Here is a 20,509-nt window from a genome sequence, read left to right on the forward strand (position 1 = left end):
CAGGCTGTGGAGATTTGACAATCCCTCAGCGTTACTGTATATTTTTGTGGCACTTTTCGGCTGCAGGCTTTAGAGCTCATGCGATGTAGCGACAAAGTGGAAGCTGAGACCTTGAAAATTCCTGGTTCAGACTGCCTCTGCCATGAACTCTGCACGAGGCAAATCTCTCTGTCAGCACCCCATACCTGGAATAATACTAGTGGTGTTTCTTGCAGGTTATTGGTAAAGAAAACTGGAACATGGAGGACTTCAGTGCTCCGGAAATGCTAAATAATGTTTAAAATGGCTGTTACAGAGATTTCACATCGACTTTGGTCTGACTGCGGACTTTATCTAATGTGGTGTAATGTCGTGCATTATGATAAACGAGTGCAGAATCTTAGAGGAAGAAAGATTTTAAAACTTGCAAATTGGAGAAAGTGCAATTTGAAAATGGGCTGTGTCACTCTCTAATCTTATTTGCGGAAGTATTCCGAAACACAAACACTTCAAAATACAGTAAATTGTTTAATTTTTAAAAAACACAAACAGCTCCGCTCCATCTACCCATCAGGAACATGAGCTATTCACCCCTACATTGTATTTGGAGTGTTTCCCCTTATAAGCTATCGTTAACCATTGTGTATCTTATGAACTGTCTCGGTCCTGCCACGACCCTGCGCCTTGGTTTGTAGCGACCCCTCCTCTTTCGGCGGCATCCCACTGCGAGAAGAATACTGCAACAGCAGATCAAAACCAGGGAAGAGCAAAGCACTATGGGAAGCAACCAGCTACCCCTTTCTACTCCTTCCCAGACTGGTCGTTGGCTTTCATTGTCCGAAGTGTAATTCCTCCCGCTGTAGCCCTTGGTTTCATTTAAGTGTTTGCTGCTGTTCAGATGGGCAGGACTGGGCATATAAGATAACATTTTAACAGATGTGAGTGTAGGAGTAGGAAGCAAGGATGCATTGTCTGAATTAGCTGTGGAGCCCTCCATTGCTGAAACAGTCTCCATCACTTCAGTGAAATGCTCTTTGGGTAGTGTAGTTGTAGATCTGAATTGTGTGGCGGAGAAAACCTTGTGGATCGAGTGGTTTTCAGGATTACGGCTGGTGTTGCTGGCTACCAGGTCTTGGAGCATGGTGGAAGAGGTGGCTGTGGTTGGAAGACACCCTGGACTCATGGATGCCTCCTGGCATTTTTCCGAATCTACAGCTCTTGCGTTGCTGTGCCTCTCCCATTTATTAAAAGATCTGGTATTTGGCTCTTTAAAAGACAGCTTCTCAAATACCAGAAGATCTGGATCGATTCCTGTCAAACCGGAAATTAAACATAAAATTAATGTGGATTTCCTCCCCAGGACTACCTAAGTTTTTCCTCAGGTCTTCTGTGTGATTATAGGACAAGCAAGGTGTTAGTGTGTTGTGGGTTTTCCAGGTTGTATGGCTGTGTTCCTATAGCATTTTCCCCTGACATTTCACCTGCATCTGTGGATGATCCTCTGAAAATGCCATCCACAGATCCAGGCGAAATGTCAGGAGAAAATGCTACTGGAACACGGCTATACAACCTGGAAAACCCACAACACACTCGTGATCCCGGCCATGAAAGCCTTCAACAAGGCAAGGTATTCCTAAATAGTTACCGAAACCAGAAAAGGAAATGAAGCTTGTTACACCTCAGTTTGTTGGGGGGGGGGGGGGGAGCATTAAGAGCATTACCTCACAGCTATCATATCTCTAAGATCCATGCACACCAAAGCAGTTTCTTTATCCATAATTTAGGTTAAGGGTGGCTGCAAATAAAAATCCAGAATGTGCTACCCCGTTTATTAATTTACATTTCAATTTGGTCACAGGGGGTGGTATCAGAACACTGATTTGAAGCAGAGCAGTAGAGGGCACGGGAAGGCTAATTAAAAAAAAATTATATGCCTGCCTTTCTCCTGAGCATCTCAGGACCAAATATGGGCAACTGTTGCCAAGTACTTATCACCTCACTACCTGAAAGCCATTCTAGCTATGAGACTCATCGCTGTTCCTCCCAATAGAGCCCTGCCTTCGTACTTTTTATACTGTATCCTCGCCCCAACTAAGACGCATATTTATGCTGGCTCATTTGAATTCTCTTCCATCTGCTTACCTGTGAGGTAGATTCCTACGGATCCCTCACCACAAAAGAACATGTCCCTGTTCCCAGAGGTCAAGCGAGTTGGTTGAACATATTTTACTAGTCTGTGAAATGTATACCTCGCTTAGAAGGCTCTTCATTGATCCTCACATCCTGAATTGCCACTTCTTTTGTGATAAGATTTATTTTTTGCTGTGTGATCAGTGTGGATATGGCAAAGATGTTGGCGTTGGCTCAGCAGACCCACTCCAGTTCTATTCTTTAACTGCCCTTTTATTGACTGCCTTGCTTTTATCTTAATCCATAGGTGTCAAACTCGTGGCCCTCCAGATGTTATGGGCTACAGTTCCCATCACCCCCTGCCAGCATGATGCTGGCAGGGGATGATGGGAACTGTAGTCCATAACACCTGGAGGGCCGTGAGTTTAACACCTGTGTCTTAATCTATTTTCTTCTTTTAATCCATCTATTTATACTTTTATTAACTTCTTTGTTTCTGCCAATGAAGGTATTGAATTGACCAGATATGGATAACAACGATATAAAAATAATAAACATTCAAGTAACAGGCATAAAGAAGAAGAAGAGTTGGATTTTTATCCCCCCTTTCTCTCCAGTAAGGAGACTCAAAGGGGCTTACAATCTCCTTTCCCTTCCTACCCTAAGCAACAAACACCCTGTGAGGTAGGTGGGGCTGAGAGAGCTCCAAAAAGCTGTGACTAGCCCAAGGTCACCCAGCTGGCATGTGTGGGGGTGCACAGGCTAATCTGAATTCCCCAGATAAGCCTCCACAGCTCAAGCAGCCGAGCGGGAAATCAAACCCGGTTCCTCCAGAATAGAGTACACCTGCTCTTAACCACTATGCCCCTGCTACTCCTAAAGTACATCAAAACCATATTAAAAACAATCCAAGCTACCGGTGCTTCTCTGGTCTACATCCTCTCATCCCAAAACTGCTTTCTTTTCATAAAAACATGGTGCTGCTGGCCTTTTACACAACCACATCCATGCAACAACCTGTAATTCACCTCCTGCTTGAGGCCTTACCGGGTGTGATGTTGTACAATACAACACTGCTCCCTGGCTTCAATATGCAGCTCTCCCGTGCTGGACAATAAGCATGGAGGCAGGAAAGGCTGCGATTATTGGTTCCAGAGTAGAAAACTGCCAGGTTACAGGAAACTGAAGAAGAGAAGAAGAGAAGTTTTAGCTGGCCGGACGAGACTGGGAGATTTGTGGCTAGGACTTCCATGTTTTAAAAAAGATAATCACAACCAAGTTCTCATTAAGAAAAAAAAGAGTTGGATTTAACCCCCCCCCCTTCTCTCCTATAGGAGACTATAGGGATTTACAAACTCCCTTCCCCCCTCACAACAAACAACCTGTGAGGTAGGTGGGGCTGAGAGAGCTCAGAAGAACTGTGACTAGCCCAAGGTCACCCAGTTGGCGTGTGTTGGAGCACACAGGCTAATCTGAAGGCTGGTATCCCTAGAAGGGAGAGGCAGGACAGTTTCATTCCTCTGATGGGAAATTTAGTCTGGATCCAACCCACTATGCTCAGCTAATGCTCTTTTTAAAAATAATATCTTTAGCACGGATGACCCCCTTACCATTCTTAAGGAGGCAGCACGTCTGACTGCACTGCTGGGCTGAGGCTGGTGAATATATCTTCAGGACGTGGGCCCCTCTCTTCTGCGAAGGCTCCAGGTCTATGGTCAGGCCCGGGAACTGTCGGATCCAGCAGTTCTTGTAAAAAGCGGTGGGGGAGCAGAGGCCATTCGATCTCCACACCCAGCCCAAAAGCAGGAAAAGCTCTGTCATGGCCATCAGCGGAACCATCTCAGTAGAAGGCTTGGCTCCGAGACAGAAGCATAGTCCACCAAAAGGGGTGTCCCGATTGCTGGGCTAAAGAGGCTTCTCGCGGATAGTGTCCATCAGGCTTCAGTGTACATCTGCGGGAAAGACAAAGCCATTTTTTAACTGGTCAACTGTTTCCAAGGCCTTCGATTGTCATTTAAGGCCATTGCTTTTACATCCTGCGTGTGAGCTCCCAAAGGCACCTGGTGGGCCACTGCGAGTAGCAGAATGCTGGGCTAGATGGACTCTGGTCTGATCCAGCAGGCTAGTTCTTATGTTCTTATGTTCTAAGGAAGACTGGCTCTGAAGGACTCTCTTCCTGTCCTTCAAACAGCGGTTGATCTTGAGTTGGTGAGGTTGAATGGAATTAGAATGATCGGAAAGTTACTAGCAGATATTTTCAGTCTTGGTTACTACTGTGTTAAGAAAAAGGATTAGTTCGCTCTCTGGTTTACTCTTTGCTCTTCACTACCCCGAAAATAAGCCCTAGCATGATTTTTTGGGGATTTTTAGAAGATGCTTGAAATATAAGCCCTACTTCAAAAATAAGCCCTAGTTACAGATTCCCTGGAGCAACTAATCTGATCACGTGGGGGATGGAAAAAATAAGACATCCCCTGAAAGTGAGCCCTAACGCATCTTTTGGAGCAAAAATTAATATAAGATCCTGCCTTATTTTCAGGAAAGCAGTGTATATTATATTAGAATCATGCAGCCAATGTTCACAGAGTTTGAGTGTTACTGTCATCAGTAAATCAGTGTCATATAATGGACTAACCTTCTTGTTTGGGTACGCAAGCCAAACCTTGAAATACATTTTTAAAAACTGTACAGTGTACCTGGAAAGCCTATCTAATCTAACACAAAGTATCAAATGGACAGATAAGTTTGTATCAAGAGACTGACCCAGCTACCTGGACAAATTTTGAGTGATAATGTAAAGGACACATAGTAGACAATTCTCATTGCTTAAAAGGAACAGAAACTTTCTGTCCTACTGACTTCTTTCTGAGTTGCTAATGTGCCTTTCTGTATCAGTTACCCTGTTTCCCCGAATATAAGACATCCCCTGAAAATAAGACGTAGTAAAGGTTTTGCTGAAGTGCGAAATATAAGGCATCCTCCGAAACTAAGACATAGCAAAGTTTTTGTTTGGAAGCATGCCCGATGAACAGAACACAGAAAAATAAGACATCCCCTGAAAATAAGATATAACGCATCTTTGGGAGCAAAAATTAATATAAGACACTGTCTTCTTTTCAGGGAAAAGCAGTATTACTTCAGCTGCAATTGGTGCACCTGTTAAGATTCTAAAAAATGCGCATGAAGTCATTCCAAGCCTACGACAGTACAACTCGTTGACAAATAAGTATTTGATTTTAATTCCATTTTCAATTCTTTCACTGCAAGAGCCACAATATTAGGATGCATATTATTGACTGAGTCATTGAATCTCAGCATTGCCTCCTTTGTGATTCATGCATACCTTGTCTGCGGTCATCTTTCTGTATGGGGCAACAAAGCCTTGGTTTGCTGACTGCTCCTCTCTAGCCCTTTCATTCTCAAACTCAAAACAAAACAAAACCAAATACAACCAAAATTAATCCTCCATCTGAGGCATGTTTCTGAACTCTCTGAAGTCCAATGCTTGCTTGGAATTTGATCTTTTTTATCCTAGTTTTGCTGTGCTTTACAGGGAGAGATGAAGGAATGAACTGAGAGGATAAAAAGACACCCCCTCCCCAAACACACACACAAACATGGCTTTTGTAAAACCCTCCAGAAGTAAGCAGTGTATCAGGTTCCTTACCTGAATTCTATGAAGTTGGCTGTTCCTTGTTCTCCAGCAAGGACAAGCAAAAAAGTAGATTCTGACAGCAAAAAGACCGGCAGGTTGTCTGAGAATACTCTGCAACATTTCACCAAAGAAGAGTTATTCGTATATACTCCCAGGTGGTTTTACATTATCAAGTTTGGGACTTGCTTTAATTCCAGGTACAGATTTATAAAAGCACTTAAGGCAGAGCGGCAGGAAGGCTGTTCATTGTTAGCAGGGTCCGTAGTGAATGGGGAAACTTCTCCTGAGACACCCTCTCCCTACAGACAGCAATAAGGGCAGAATTCTCTCCCTTGAAATCCAGTGCCTGGCTGTTAACCCCTGTCCTGCCAAACAGCCAGAGAGATCTGAAAAGTTGATCGCGTTATTTTAAAACACGAGCTTCCTTTATTTATGCATAATTTACAGCAAAAAATAAAGAGGCCAGAATGGTGATAACCTACTGTGAAAAGAAAACTAACTTAATATTTAATTACATATTAAATGTGCCATGATATAGTACAGTACTTCTCAATCTTGATGTTATTCCAGAATTCTGTAAACTTTTTGAGTTTGCATCAAAACTTTAAATGTTTTCCCATATTCCTCTAATATGTCTATTGTAAGCTTATTGTTCTGTCTCTAAGGCCTACAAATTTCTTTCGATCTCCTATCTATGAGAGACTTTTTCTCTTTGACAGATATACAAAGTGCCAACCATCATCATGCTGTCCAACCTTGGATCTGAAAATCACGGAAACTGTAGATTTGTTCTAAAGCGTTTATTTCAGAGCGCAGGTAACATCGTCAAAAGAGGAATCTGGCGATTCCCGCTCAAACCCACTACCTATATCCCATTGCCCCCTCCCACCAAGCCAAAGGCCCCTACTCCCTTCTACAAACTACAAAGCATTTACTTCAAAGCACTGCGAGCCTGGGAACAGTTCACACCTTCCTTTGATAAGATCTGTGTCTGGGATACCCTGGGGCGCTGAGGGGAAGACACCGGACTTTCGCCCCATATCAAAGGTTGGTAAACTGCCTCCTCCTGCCCTACCTGCCATTTGGCACTGACAGGCTCAGTCCTGACACACACTTTGTTTAAGACAGTGGTGGCGAGCCTATGGCACGGTTGCCAGAGGTGGCACTCAGAGCCCTCTCTGTGGGCACGCATGCACAGAGTTTGTGATGTGATAATAGTGTAATTATTTCAGGGAGATTATTAGCATTAAACCTAAGACCTGTTTTGGGGAAGCAGTGTAGGTAACCCTGTTAAGTGCTGTTAAACCCTACTGATTTTCATGGGAAGAACGGAAGTGTGATCCTTTACCTGGGAGTAAGCTCGGTTGCTGGCAATGGGGTTTGCTTCTGAGTAAACCCTCCTAGGGTCGTGATTCACCCATTCGAAGCATTGCATAGTTGCTTCAAAGCAAAGCCACTGACTACCACCAAGCTTACTCCCAAGTAACGCGCGCCTTGGAACCAACCGTTTTTTCTATATTAAAACCTCAGTATTCAGGTTAAATTGCCGTGTTGGCACTTTACGATAAATAAGTGGGTTTTGGGTTGCAATATGGGCACTTGGTCTTGAAAAGGTTCGCCATCACTGGTTTAAGATATTCTGAGCATGCCAATGTGGTTCTATAGCTCGAGTCTGATGGGAATTGTAGTCCATGAACATCTGGAGAGCCACAGGTTGCAGACCACAAGTTGCAGACCTCTGCTCTAGCTGAACTGTGCAGAGTCTTGAGCAAATCAATGAACAAGCCGGCTTTAGATGGTAACGTCATGAATGGGCATGAATATATCAAAAGGGGGTAGGGTTGCCAGGTCTCTCACGCCAAACCCTGAATCACATTGGGTGAGATTTGATGACATTATCTGTGAGGGTCCAGTTTTATCACAGAACAGGAAAGGATAATGTCACACTCCATAGCCCTTCGGGGATCGGGCGGTATACAAATTAAATAAATAAATAAATAAATAATAATAATAATAATAATAATAATAATAGTAATATTGATAGTAGCACTACATACATCTTCATAAAGCTGCCTCAAGTAGGTTATCTGGAGAGCTGAGATATAAATTTCCTAAATAAAATAAATATGGCATGGGGGTCTGAGAAGTTAGCTGTCACAAATATATGACTCTGGAGAGACAGACTTTTAGGGAACTCAATGCTGCCTTGGCAAATTATGAAAAATGAGAGGTGCCCTTCAGGAGGGCGGAGCTTGAGGAAGATGTGATGTCACTTCTGAGTGCTGGTTTGAACTGCCTCCCCTGTGCAAAGCTACTTTGAACCCATTGTTATAATTGGGCTTAGACTGGAGTTGCTCCAAAGAGGATTGCACTACTGAGAAGCTCTGGGATGGATGTTTTACTGTGCAAGTTTCCTGGGCAATGAAATATGTTTCTGGGTGTTTGTTAGTAGCTACAAAGGAGACCTGGAAAAATCTCTGCTCACAAACTTTCCTGAGCTGTGAATTCACTTTATTTTCAGCCCCACCTCACCTGTTATATGGGGATAAAACAGGCCTGCTGTAAGGATTTCTAAAGGCCAGACTAGATGTGTGTCTGGAGCCTGGGATCTGGGAACTCAGTCTGCATGGGAAGGGGAAGAGACAGAGTGGGAAAGTTACTTTCTCTTTGCAACCAAGTAGGGGGTGCCAGGGCCAGATGGCTGCCTTATCTTCTCTCCTGGCCTTGGAGATCTGTCTCACCATTTCACTGCCTTTGCTTTGTAGTTGAGAAGGTCGGGAAGTTGGGGGGGGGGAGAGAGATGAGCACTTTGGGGTTGATATAGTGATGCTTGAGAAAAGACCATTTGGAATTGGCTTTTCGCCTGCTGGCCACTGATGTCTTCCAATAAAGCCTTTTGAACTGACGGTTTTAGTTTTATTTGGTCTCAGATCTGGGGCACTCTTCAACATTTCAGGCAGAAGCTCTCTCTAACATTGGCTCCCAGTGGAATTCCGAATCATCTTCAAGGTGTGGGTTTTGACCTTTAAGGCCTTACGCGGCCTGGGACCCTCATACCTTAGAGACCGCATTACCCCATATGCCGAGCACAGAGGCCATTTTGCTGGTGGTTCCTGGCCCCTCAATGATGCGGCTGGCCTCCACATGGGCCAGGACCTTTACGGCCCCAGCCCCGGCCTTGTGGAACACTCTTCCTCCAGCTGTCCGGGCCCTGCAGGACCTTGGTGAATTCCGCAGGGCCTGTAAGACTGAGTTGTCCCGCCGGGCCTTTGGAGTGTCCAGTTGCTGAGGTGCGTCCCCCTCCTTTGCTTTGCTCCTTTGCTTTGCTCCTTTGCTCCCTATTTTTTTTACAATTCATTCTTGTTTATATATTTGTTATCTTTTTAGAGAGGAGTCCGGCCGCTCCCTCCTTCTGGGGAGGTTTTAATGAATTGGGTTACGGGACGCCGATATTATTGATTTTGACCCCTGTTTAAATGGTTTTTAATGGTTTTAATGGATTTTAGTAAATATGGTCACTATTGTGACCCTTGTTACATATTGTATACAGATAGTGTTGTGCACCGCCCAGAGCCCCTCGGGGATGGGGCGGTCTATAAATCGAAATAATAAATAAATAAATAAATAAATAAATAAATAAATAAATAAATAAATAAATAACAGGATGCCTTTTGACCTGCACAGCCAATTAGATGCCCTCCTGGGCAAAAGCCCCACTTTCTAAAAGCACTTGGTGTGGGTGGGAACCTGTCCTGGGGCTTTTTTAAAAAAAAAAAGATAGCGGAGCCAGAAGCAAATTCATCCCGCTTCTGGATTTTATTTTAAAGTAAAGATTGCACTATGTTTTATTTCTGTGTTAGTTAGGTAGATGCCAACTGTATTAGATAAGAAATAGGATCTGTAAGTTTTCTCTGTAATTGTGACTGCGTGGACCCTCCTTGGGCAAGGCAGGAACCCACCTCGGCCCCGCCTGAGCCTGCCCTTTCACGTGTAAAGGTTCTCGAAGGGCGCACACAAAAGGGGATCTCGGAGAAAGCACCTCGCCCTGCAAAATCCCGTCAGCAGGCAGATAAGGGGCCATCGTCATCAAGCTCCGTTTCCTGACCCCGAACACCTGGAGGACCCTTTGTGATTCTCCCGCCAGGACATACGTCATCGCCTCGCCCTACTCTGGCGCGAAACCCAAGAAGGAAATGCCTATCGAACTCTGATTGGTCCCTGCATGTCGCAAGTGCATGATTGGTTGTTTTGAATTTTGTTAATGAATGGTGGTGGGCTGTCTTGAGTTCTCCCGGGCTCCCGACGGGAGGAATTGTATTTAAGATGTTGTAAGGCTGCTAGGCAGCGCAGTGGCCTTGTGGAACGGAGGTGCTGACACTTAGGTCAGCATCTCAATAAACCTTCCTTTTTATTATCATCGCCGTGTCGGGTCTTGCTTGGGTTCCTGGGCGCTGCTGAGAGCTGGGTACCTAGGAGCCTGTAAAAGTTACCAAGAGCAGCGCAGTAACAGCTGTGGGACTACTAGCCTTCACAAGCCGACCGGCTTGTGGACGGTCACAAAAAATGGTTGCCATTGGAAACAAAATGCTTGCCCTCAGCTTCAGCCAGCATGGCCATTCTGCCACTCTTTTTGATTAAAATCAGGCTACAAACCCCAATCTCCTTTAACCACACAATAACCTCCTGCCGGGGATGCAGTGCAATCCATCATAGGCAATAAAGCGCCATTCTGTCCTTTACAGAACAAAAAGCCTTCTCAAACACATGACTCCAAAGGAATGAGCTGATACAGAGGAGGTTTTCTCCCTGCGTGACCCTGCATTGAGATTTGCGAGGGAGCCCCCTTCGCCCGAGGCAGGCAGGCACAAAGAGATGCCAGTCTGGAGCCTTTTGCCTGCTATGCCGAAGGGATTGAGTGTCAGGCGGCAATCTGAGAACACATGCTCCTTTTCTGCTCCTTTGCTGACTGCAGAGCTCCTTGATCCGTGGAGAAGATCATCGGCGAAAAGTAGCCGCCTCAGCTTGGCTTCGGCTTCTTGGAAATACCTGAGAACGTTTGGAACATTAATAACTACAAACAAATGAGCAATAAGGCAGGTAGGTCAAATGCTCTGTTATGAATAAAAACATATTTTGTGGCTCCCCTTTCCTCCGGTGTGAGGTGTATGAATTGGCATTCTTTCACTAGGTCTTGTCCATGATTGGCAGATTCTGCCAGGATCCAATGACAGGGCACTCCAGTTCTGCCAGGATCCAATGACAGGGCACCCCAGAGCAGCAGTGGCGTAGGAGGTTAAAAGCTCATGTATCTAATCTGGAGGAACCAGGTTTGATTCCCCGCTCTGCCGCTTGAGTTGTGGAGACTTATCTGGGGAATTCCGATTAGCCTGTGCACTCCAACACACGCCAGCTGGGTGACCTTGGGCTAGTCACAGCTTCTCGAAGCTCTCAGCCCCACCCACCTCACAGGGTGTTTGTTGTGAGGGGGGAAGGGCAAGGAGATTGTAAGCCCTTTTGAGTCTCCTGCAGGAGAGAAAGGGGGGATATAAATCCAAACTCTTCTTTTTCTTCTGCGGAAGCAGCCTCCCTTAAGAAAAGGGAGCCAGAGATACTTTGAGTTGCTTTGTATAAGAGTTTACTAACTTGAAGGGAGGGTTACATGGAGTAAAACAAATAAATGCTGGACATCTTGCTCTGTTCTGCTGCCTCTTCTCTGAAACAAAGGAAACAAGTTAACTGCGTAACTGCTGATTGTAAGCACTCACTAACATGTCAACAATGGCTATCTGACTGACCAAAAGCGAATCGATGGGCCAGGTCATAAACGCTCAGCGACTTCAGTCACTTGTTTACATACAGTTAACCCTTTCATGACTGGCTGCGACAGCCATTCGCCATTGCCAATATCGACAGTTTTGTTTTGATTCTGGCCTAAAATAGGAATGCGGGATGGAGCTTTGGAGTGCCACGGGGTGGCTGCACACCTTATATAGCCAGGGCTTCGCTGCCACTCAGTTTCGAACTGGGTTTCCCAGCAGCACAGCCAGGAGAACAGCTTGCAAAAATCTAAACAAATGGGGAGGGGGAGGGGGTAGATTGCAGGCTGAGCCGCGCGCTTCGCCTTTTTAGGCGTTTTTGCGCGGCCTGGAGAGGCTCCAAAGCGCGGCCGGGCTCCGGCTGCATCCCTCCCTACCGGGCTGTGGGTGGGGAAAGGAAGGAGGAAGCAGCCGAAGAGGAGGAGCAGCAGCAGCAGCAGGAGCAGCAGCTCCAGGCCGCGGCGGCGGGAGCGCCTGCAAAGCTGGGCGAGGGGCCATGTCCCGTGCGCCGCCAGCCCCTGACCCAGAGGCGCATGGCTCTGCGGGCGAGCCGGCTGCAGCGGAGGACGAAGTGGTGCAGATCCGGCTGGGCGATCGGAGTTTCCCGGCGCGCAAGAGGCAGCTGCTGGAGCAGAGCGACTACTTCCGCGCCCTGTACAGCTCGGGCATGCGGGAGGCGCTGGCCGAGCCGGGGGTGCAGCGGCTGCGCGGCGGGCTGAGCGCGGCGGGCTTGGAGCTGGTGCTGGACTTCATCCACACGGCGCGCCTGGGCCGGCTGGAGCGCGGCGACGACGACGACGGAGAGCTCCCCCTGCTGGACGAGCTGGTCGAGGCCGCCTCCTACCTGCAGGTCACGCCGCTGCTGCGCCTCCTGCGCTCCCAGGTGCGCCTGGGCAACTGCCTGCAGCTGCGCCACCTGGCCCAGGTGTACGGCCTGCCCGAGCTGGAGGAGGCCTGCCTGCACTTCATGGGGGGGCACTTCCACCAGGTGCTCCGCAGGCCCGAGGCCCGCCCCCACCTGCTGCTGCCCAGCGCCCTGCGGCTTCAGCTCCAGGAGAGGCGCATGCAGGGCACTGCCACCTTGCTGGCCCTGGGCAACTTCGTGGGCCCCTTGGCTTCTCAGGGCAGGCCGCCCCTGGAGGAGTCACCCTGTGCTATGCTCAGGTACGACGAGGGGGCACGGCGCTGGCTGGGATTGCCCAGCGACCCTCCTGCGGACCTGGGGAACGTGCGAGGATACGGGTCAGCCGTGCTGGACAACTACTTGTTCATTGTCGGGGGCTACCGCATCACCAGCCAGGAGATATCGGCCAGCCACTGTTACAACCCGTGTCTGAACGAGTGGAGTCAGGTGGCTTCCATGAACCAGAAGAGGTAAAAACAAGACACAACCTCTTCTGGATGGTGCTTCTCGGGAGCATCTTGTGTTAAGGCATCTGGATGTAAAGCAAACGTAAAAGATCTTGCAATATCTTGTTAGTTGCTCAGTCATTGTTTGGAGAAAGTAGATACGCTTTGAAGGCAGGAGGTACAAGAGGAGGCTGTCAACTTTTTTGGAGGCTTAGTGAGGGCAGCAGGCCAGGGGGATGTGCAGCTTTTAATGGAGGTGCGGGAAGAACTACCCTGTTTCCCCGAATAGAAGACATCCTCTGAAAATAAGACGTAGTAGAGGTTTTGCTGAAGTGCGAAATATAAGGCATCCCCCAAAAGTAAGACGTAGCAAAGTTTTTGTTTGGAAGCATGCCTGACGAACAGAACACAGAAAAATAAGACATCCCCTGAAAATAAGACATAGCACATCTTTGGGAGCAAAAATTAATATAAGACACTGTCTTATTTTCGGGGAAACACAGTATTTATGACGTTGCCCTGTATTTGGAACCAAAGATGCTGGAGGATGGCTTCCACTCAATCATGCTAATAGGGCCTCTACTGTTTGGTTCTCTCACTAGTTTGTGGTCTCTGAGAACACATAAGATTCATTGCACTATGGGGTGTATCTCTCAGCAACCTTCCATACACTTTTTTCCTGCTGCCCTTGCTCACTCTTTCTTCGAAAAGGGCTTATTCTGGCCAAAAATGTGTGTCTTCTGTGCCATTTGTGGGTGATCGTGTTTCTACCACCAAATTCATTCTTGGTGTTTTCTCAGTAGCTCAAATAAAATGGCTTAAAGAACGATGTGGCGGTGATGGTGTGTTCCAGAAGCCAGTAATCCTATACGTTTCTAGTGGTGAGGTGTAATTACACCCCTTAATCTCTGGGAGAGCAAGACACAAAGTGGACAGCGCTTCTCTGATTTGGTGAAGGACACGGCTGACACTCAAAGAATAGCAAAACTCAAAACAGGTTATTATTTTGGAAGTCTTCCTGAGGGGCAGGCTCTTTGCTTCATGCTGGCATGTCTTACCCCAAACCTTCATGGTGAAGTGGTCTAGTGCAGGTGGATTGTAATCTGGAGAACCAGGTTTGATTCCCCACTCCTTCACCTGAGTGGCAGAGGCTTATCTAGTGAACCAAATGTGTTTCCCCACACCTACATTCCTGCTGGGCGACCTTGGGCTAGTCACAGTTCTCTCAGAACTCTCTCAGCCCCACCTACCTCACAAGGTATCTGTTGTGGGGAGAGGAAGGGAAAGGAGCTAGTAAGCCACCTTGAGGCTCCTTACAGGAGAGAAAGGTGGGATGGAAATCCAAATTCTTCTTCTGCGTCTGGCTGGTGCTGAAAACAAAACAGCTGGCTCAATGGACCCATGATCTGATCCAGCTCTTCTTAAAAATGGAATGATTTCATGCAAGTGGTGGGAGGCCCCAGGTAGTTTGGAGGAGAGATGAAGAAAGCCTTCGTAGGTTGATGTGTACCTTTCCTGTGCTGCATTGCTGCCGGTTTCCCTGTTAGCCTGGAAGCAAAACCACTCCATCTTCTGCACAGGTAGGAGAGTGCACTAAAATGGCATGATCTCCAGGTGCATCTGGACCGTCAAGCTGCTGCTGCAAAGGTGACTCATAATTTTAAAAAAATTGGAATTATACAGTTTATGTTCCAAAACTGATTTCTTGCTAAATCATTCAGATTTTTTTTTTTGTATGCCAGTGCGGTGTAGTGGTTGTACCATGGTTTATGAGACTCCAGGTACAAATCCAGGTTTGAGAGCCAGCGTGGTGTAGTGGTTAAGAGCAGGTGGACACTTTATAGGGGAGAACCGGCCACTCTTCTGCATAAGTGGCGGACTCTTATCCAGTGAACCAGATTTGTTGCCCCGTTCTTACATTCCTGCTGGGTGACCTTGGGCTAGTCACAGTTTTCTCAGAGCTCTCGGAGCCCCACCTACCACACAAGCTGTCTGTTGTGGGGGGATGTGAGGGCAATCTGGCTGCAACATCTGTCACCCCATTGATCACCAGGGTTGATTTGGCTGATCTGGCTGGCTAGGTGGGTGTCCCTTCCCTCACCGCTCCATGTGTGTCCCTCCCAAAGTTGCACACTCTGTGGAAGAGGATGACCATTCCAGATAGAAGGAACGTACCATTCTTCAGTCATGGGTATACGATAGCTGCGCTCCCCTGCTAGAACCTCCAGACAAACTCAAGGTTTGTTGTGGGGAGAGAAAGGGAAAGAAACTTGTAAGCCCCTTTGAGTCTCCTTATAAGGGAGAAAGGCGGGGTATAAATCCAAGCTCTTCTTCCCCATTCTGCTCCAGAAGCTTGTTGGGTGACCTTGCGTCAATCACATACACTCAACTTGCCCTACCTCCAAGCATTGTTGTAAGGAAAAGATGGAGGAGAAGAGAATAATGTAAGTTTTTTTGGATCCCCCTTTGGGGAGAAAGGTTGATTATAAGTGAAGTCAATGAGTAAACAAATATTTGTGTTTACTGTAGCAGCCTGGAGTAATGTACTCTCTTCTTGAAGGAGTTTCCATTCAAATCCAGAGTTTAGAACCTGAACTTCTATTGTCTTGTTGAAGGCTTTCACAGCCAGATTCAACTGGATGTGGTGGGTTTTCCAGGCTGTGTGGCCATGGTCTGGAAGGAAGTTAGGAACAAGATCTACCAGACCACAGCCACGCAGCCCGGAAAACCCACCACAACCAGCTGAACTTCTAACTTTTCCTGCTTGCTGTTTAGGAAAAAAAAACCCTAATTTTTAAAATTGTTAATCGAAAACTGCAGTTACATTTGGCTGATCTGTGGATCAGCACATTCACCAACGCTTCCAAGTAAGAAAGTTTGGGCAAGTTAGAATTGAACTTGAGGGTCAGGGGGCCCTTGTGACTTAACAGGTGTGTTTGGGCAGGCAGGATTACAAAAACACCCATACTTATGGGCTAGCCGTGTTTAGTAGCTTATTTGCAAGTCTGGAGAGCCAAGCTACTTTTCATTTCTTTACACTAATGTTTTAGAGAAAATGTAAAGTTGTGGAAGATGTACACCCAGATGATCCTACCTGATGACTGTGCTGTCAAGTGATGACTTGACGGCACAAATTTCAAGAGCAAAGAAGAACTTACAGATTGCTTCGCATCACTTTGGTCAGAGTGCTCTTCAGTAGACGCCGTTCACACGTTCAGCTTCTGGAGTGATCCGCAGTAACTGGTGGCTTAACCCTCTACAGCGTTATTCCAATCTAAGGCCCCTTCTGCACATACAGAATAATACATTTTCAGTCTGCTTCCACAATTGTTTGAAAGTGGTTTTGCTATTCTGCATAGTGAAATCCAACTTTAAAGTGTATTGAAAGTGGATTGAAAGTGCGTTATTCTGCATGTGTGGAAGGGGCCTAAACCTTCTGAAATCCATGTCAGGCAGGAGCAGTAAGACTTGCTTAGGACTGGGGTGCTGTGTGGTTTCCGGGCTGTATGGCCATGTTCTAGCAGCATTCTCTCCTGACGTTTCGCCTGCATCTGTGGCTGGCCTTCAGAGGATCTTCAGATGAAAAGTCAGGAGAGAATGCTGCTAGAACACGGCCATACAGCCCGGAAACCACACAGCACCCCAGTGATTCCGGCCGTGAAAGCCTTCAACAATACATTGCTTAGGACTTTTTAACCTGATGTTTACAAGATTTATGTTTGAGAGAAAAAGATTTAGGTGGGTAAAACAGATGCGCCCATGATAAAGCAGTGCGAAAACCGAAAACGCAACACACATTAATCCACCTCCGCCATCACGAAACGGTAACTCTTTTCCTTTACATGGCCAACAGCGGGTATGCTAATGTATTCTGTTGCAAATGAGCATCTTGTGAAAAGTGTCTCTTCTGCCAGTGTGTTTTCTTTTCAACTTCACATTGTGCTCAACACATCTACATTTTTTCAAACCCAAACATTTGTGCCTGCTTGAAAACAGGGGGGCTATAATCAGAGGCGTACCGCCCAGGGGGCATATGGGGTCAAACGTCCCCGGGCTGCGGATATTTAGTCACGTGGGGACGGAAAATCGCTCCCACACCGCTCCTCCTGATGCTAAAAAAGTAGCCACCCATAAGCGGGGGGAGGGGACGGAAACAATTTGCACAAGGCTACATTTTCCCTAGATATGCCTCTGGCCGTAATTGCTGCTGTTTGCACATCTGTCGTGGCTGGGCTAGCCCAGATGCTTTCGACTAGAAAATATTATTGGAGGGTGGAAATGTACAGAGTGACCTAATTGCAAAGGCAGACTTGAACAATTAGCCTTCCATTTCAAGCATCCATTTTGCTTTTGCATCATTGTTAGAGGAACAGATTTCCTACTAGAAAGGAGTGTCCCGTGAAGCTTTTTTAAACAAATGTGCACAGTGGAAAGAATACTTGAATGCTACATTTGTTCTTGCAGTGGGGAATTATGATGTTTTACTTCCAAATCAAGCCTTCATCTATTATGTGGGTTGGTGATATTTTAGGTGAAATGAAATATCTTGATAGCAGTCATCAGTTTGTGACTTAAATTCTCCCAAATCATTCTCTGTAGGTCGAACTTTAAGCTTCTGGCTGTCGGGGGAAAGCTGTATGCCATCGGTGGGCAATCCCTCTCCAACGTGGAGTGTTATAACCCTGAGCAAGACTGGTGGAACTTTGTGGCCTCTTTGCCCAGCCCCCTTGCGGAATTCTCGGCATGCGAGTGCAAAGGCAAGATTTATGTCATGGGAGGCTACACTGCAAGAGGTGAGTCAGTTCTTTGCAAGGGTGGGATTGATTAGAAAGCTGGAGGAGGGGAAATGCGCAAAGGGAAAACTAACAAACGCATGCAAAAATTGTAAGTCTTTGTCCCCTTCCGCACATTCAGAATAATGCACTTTCAGTCCACTTTCACAGTTGTTTGCACGTGGGCTGTTTCGCACAGTAAAATCGAGCTTCAAATTACATTAGAAGTGGATTGAAAGTGCATTATTCTGCATGTGTGGAAGGGGCCTTTATCGATCCATTAGAAAATTCACAAACAGTTATGTTTCATTACAATCACGTCAAGCATCAAAAAAGGGAGAGAAATTGGGGAGGAAAAAGTAAGAGAGTTTGCTGCAGTGGCTAAACTAATGAACTTTCTAAATAGATGATCTGTAAGCATGGGTTTGATGAGAAGTGGGAATTTTTTTTTAATTAGTTAAAGCTATAAATCAAATGAAGTTAAACATGGCAATCTCAGATTGCAAATGCCTTAGCAGACCAGGTGCTCAGGAGCAGCAGCAGCAGAAGGCCATTGCTTTCACATCCTGCATGTGAGCTCCCAAAGGCACCTGGTGGGCCACTGCGAGTAGCAGAATGCTGGACTAGATGGACTCTGGTCTGATCCAGCAGGCTAGTTCTTATGTTCTTATGGTGCCCAGTCCAGATGGACTACCTATGAAATCAGCAAACAAGCCTTTATTGGCATAGACAACAGTACAACAATAGTAAAAAAAACTGATTAAAAAAAACATATACAGTACAGGAAATAAATGTTAAGTGGAGGGAAATCTACTGGCATTTAGTAATTTCCAGGAGAAAGTCTGCCACTATCATACAGAGAGAAGGATCAGGATTGTCCAACAAGTAGTGTAATCTAAATAAATCGGGGAGATCGGGTAAATGTAAAGGAGTAAGATTCCCATACTTGGATCTGATTTCCTTGAATCTGAACCAGTGTAATAATTGGTGGGCCAGAGATTCAACTGAGCCATCATTACACGGGCACAATCTTTTAGCCTTTTTTTGCTTGTTAAATCTGCCATGTAACAAGGCAGAAGGCATAACATTAAACCTGGCGAGCATTATGGCTCTCCTTTGAGCAGGGTTTATTAAACAATACAGGTAGTGTGCCACGGGGCCCTGTTCAAATGGGAGAGAAAAATACAGGGGGGAGCATGTTTTCTTGGCTGTGGTGATTAGGGTAGAAGAGAAGTGGGAATTGTATTTCTTGTATGTTTCTAATTTATTTAATAATAATAATAATAATAATAATAATAATAATAATAATAATAATAATAATAATAATAATAATAATAATAATAATAATAATAATAATAATAATAAAAGGGGATTACAATTAGAATCTGAGGAATTGATTGAATAGGTCAGTTCTTTTTGCCAGCAGAAAACACGGTTGGATCTATCTGCATTAGATAGAAATAATGCAAGCATCCATTAAAATGCACTGTATAAAATAAACAATCCAGCACATTATAGGAAATACAAACCACACAAAAAGCAAGAGAGCTCAAAATCAGCTCGGTTGATTTGAGATAGTATACTTTTCCATCCAATAGAGATGACATTTCCATGATGGCTGGTAGCAGTGCCAAACAGCTATCCGGTGATCAACTGTGCATGCAGTTTCAGGATTACAAGACAATGCATTTGATGTGCTTGTGAGCCAGTGTGGTGTAGTGGTGAAGAGCAGGTGGGTTCTAATCTAGAGAACCAGATTTGATTCCCCCACTCCTCCACCCAAGTGGCAGAGGCTTATCCAGTGAACCAGATGTGTTTCTGCACTCCTAATTCCCGCTGGGTGACCTTGGGTTAGTCACAGTTCTTCAGAACTCTCTCAGCCCCACCTACCTCACAAGGTGCCTGTTGTGGGGAGAGGAAGGGGAAGGAGCTTGTAGGCCACCTTGAGTCTCCTTACAGGAGAGAAAGGTGGGGTATAAAACAAAACTCTTCTTCTTTGAATCCCTAGAACTTCTGTATAAATATATTGTCCATGTATACTAATACTATGAGCGGGCAAGGAAACGGAATTTAATGTTTTCAAGAAATTCTTCTCTGTTTCAGACCGCAACTTGAATATCTTGCAGTACTGTCCTACCTCAGACAATTGGACGAACTTTGAGTTGTGTGATGTCCACTTGCGCAAGCAGCAGATGCTATCCATTGAGGAAACCATCTACATCGTTGGGGGCTGTATCCATGAACTGGGATCCAACCAAAACCCCAGCCAGAACGAGGACATGTTGACAGTGCAGTCTTACAATACGAACACGAGGGAATGGCTCTACCTCAAAGAGAACACCTCAAAATCTGGTCTTAATTTGACTTGCACGCTGCACAATGATGGGATCTACATAATGAGTAGAGACGCCACCACAAGCTTAAAACACCGGGTGTTCTTGAAGTACAACATATTCTCAGACCGTTGGGAATCATTTAGGCACTTTCCAACCTTTGGAAAAAATATATTGGTCTGTTCTATGTATTTGCCGAATCATACTTGAATATAGACACCATAGTTTGTCCCTTCATAAATCTGATTTGTTATTGAATAAGAGATTTCTTTATTTATCATCATACCCACGGGTTAATTTTTATTTCACTTTGTTAATCAAAGCCAGTGTGGTGTAGTGGTTAGGAATGGTGCTCCGAATGAGCAGCGGACTCTTATCTGGTGAACTGGATTTGTTTCCCCACTCCTCCGCATGAACCCTGCTGGGTGACCTTGGGCTAATCACAGTTCTTTCTGAACTTTCTCAGCTGCACCT

The 20,509-nt window shown here is 45.8% G+C and overlaps 2 protein-coding genes across 2 annotated transcripts; one reads left to right on the top strand and one right to left on the bottom strand.

Moving 5' to 3' along the window:
- Positions 1-403: 403 nt before the first annotated feature.
- On the bottom strand, positions 404-6,601 carry MANSC4 (MANSC domain containing 4). The gene is made up of 4 exons (XM_048515802.1): positions 5,777-6,601; positions 3,720-4,061; positions 3,157-3,291; positions 404-1,290 (listed from the first exon to the last, which is right to left on the bottom strand). The coding sequence occupies exons 2-4, from the start codon at positions 3,946-3,948 to the stop codon at positions 599-601; spliced, it is 1,056 nt and encodes a 351-aa protein (XP_048371759.1). The 5' UTR covers positions 3,949-4,061; positions 5,777-6,601; the 3' UTR covers positions 404-598.
- A 5,279-nt stretch (positions 6,602-11,880) lies between these two features.
- Positions 11,881-20,293, top strand: KLHL42 (kelch like family member 42). Its single transcript, XM_048515232.1, has 3 exons — positions 11,881-12,954; positions 17,530-17,723; positions 19,806-20,293. Exons 1-3 carry the CDS (start codon positions 12,077-12,079, stop codon positions 20,243-20,245), a joined length of 1,512 nt encoding a protein of 503 aa, XP_048371189.1. The 5' UTR covers positions 11,881-12,076; the 3' UTR covers positions 20,246-20,293.
- The last annotated feature ends 216 nt before the right edge of the window (positions 20,294-20,509 follow it).

This window comes from Sphaerodactylus townsendi, linkage group LG14 (genome assembly GCF_021028975.2).
Source record: "Sphaerodactylus townsendi isolate TG3544 linkage group LG14, MPM_Stown_v2.3, whole genome shotgun sequence".
In the NCBI taxonomy this organism is placed as follows: Eukaryota; Metazoa; Chordata; class Lepidosauria; order Squamata; family Sphaerodactylidae; genus Sphaerodactylus; species Sphaerodactylus townsendi.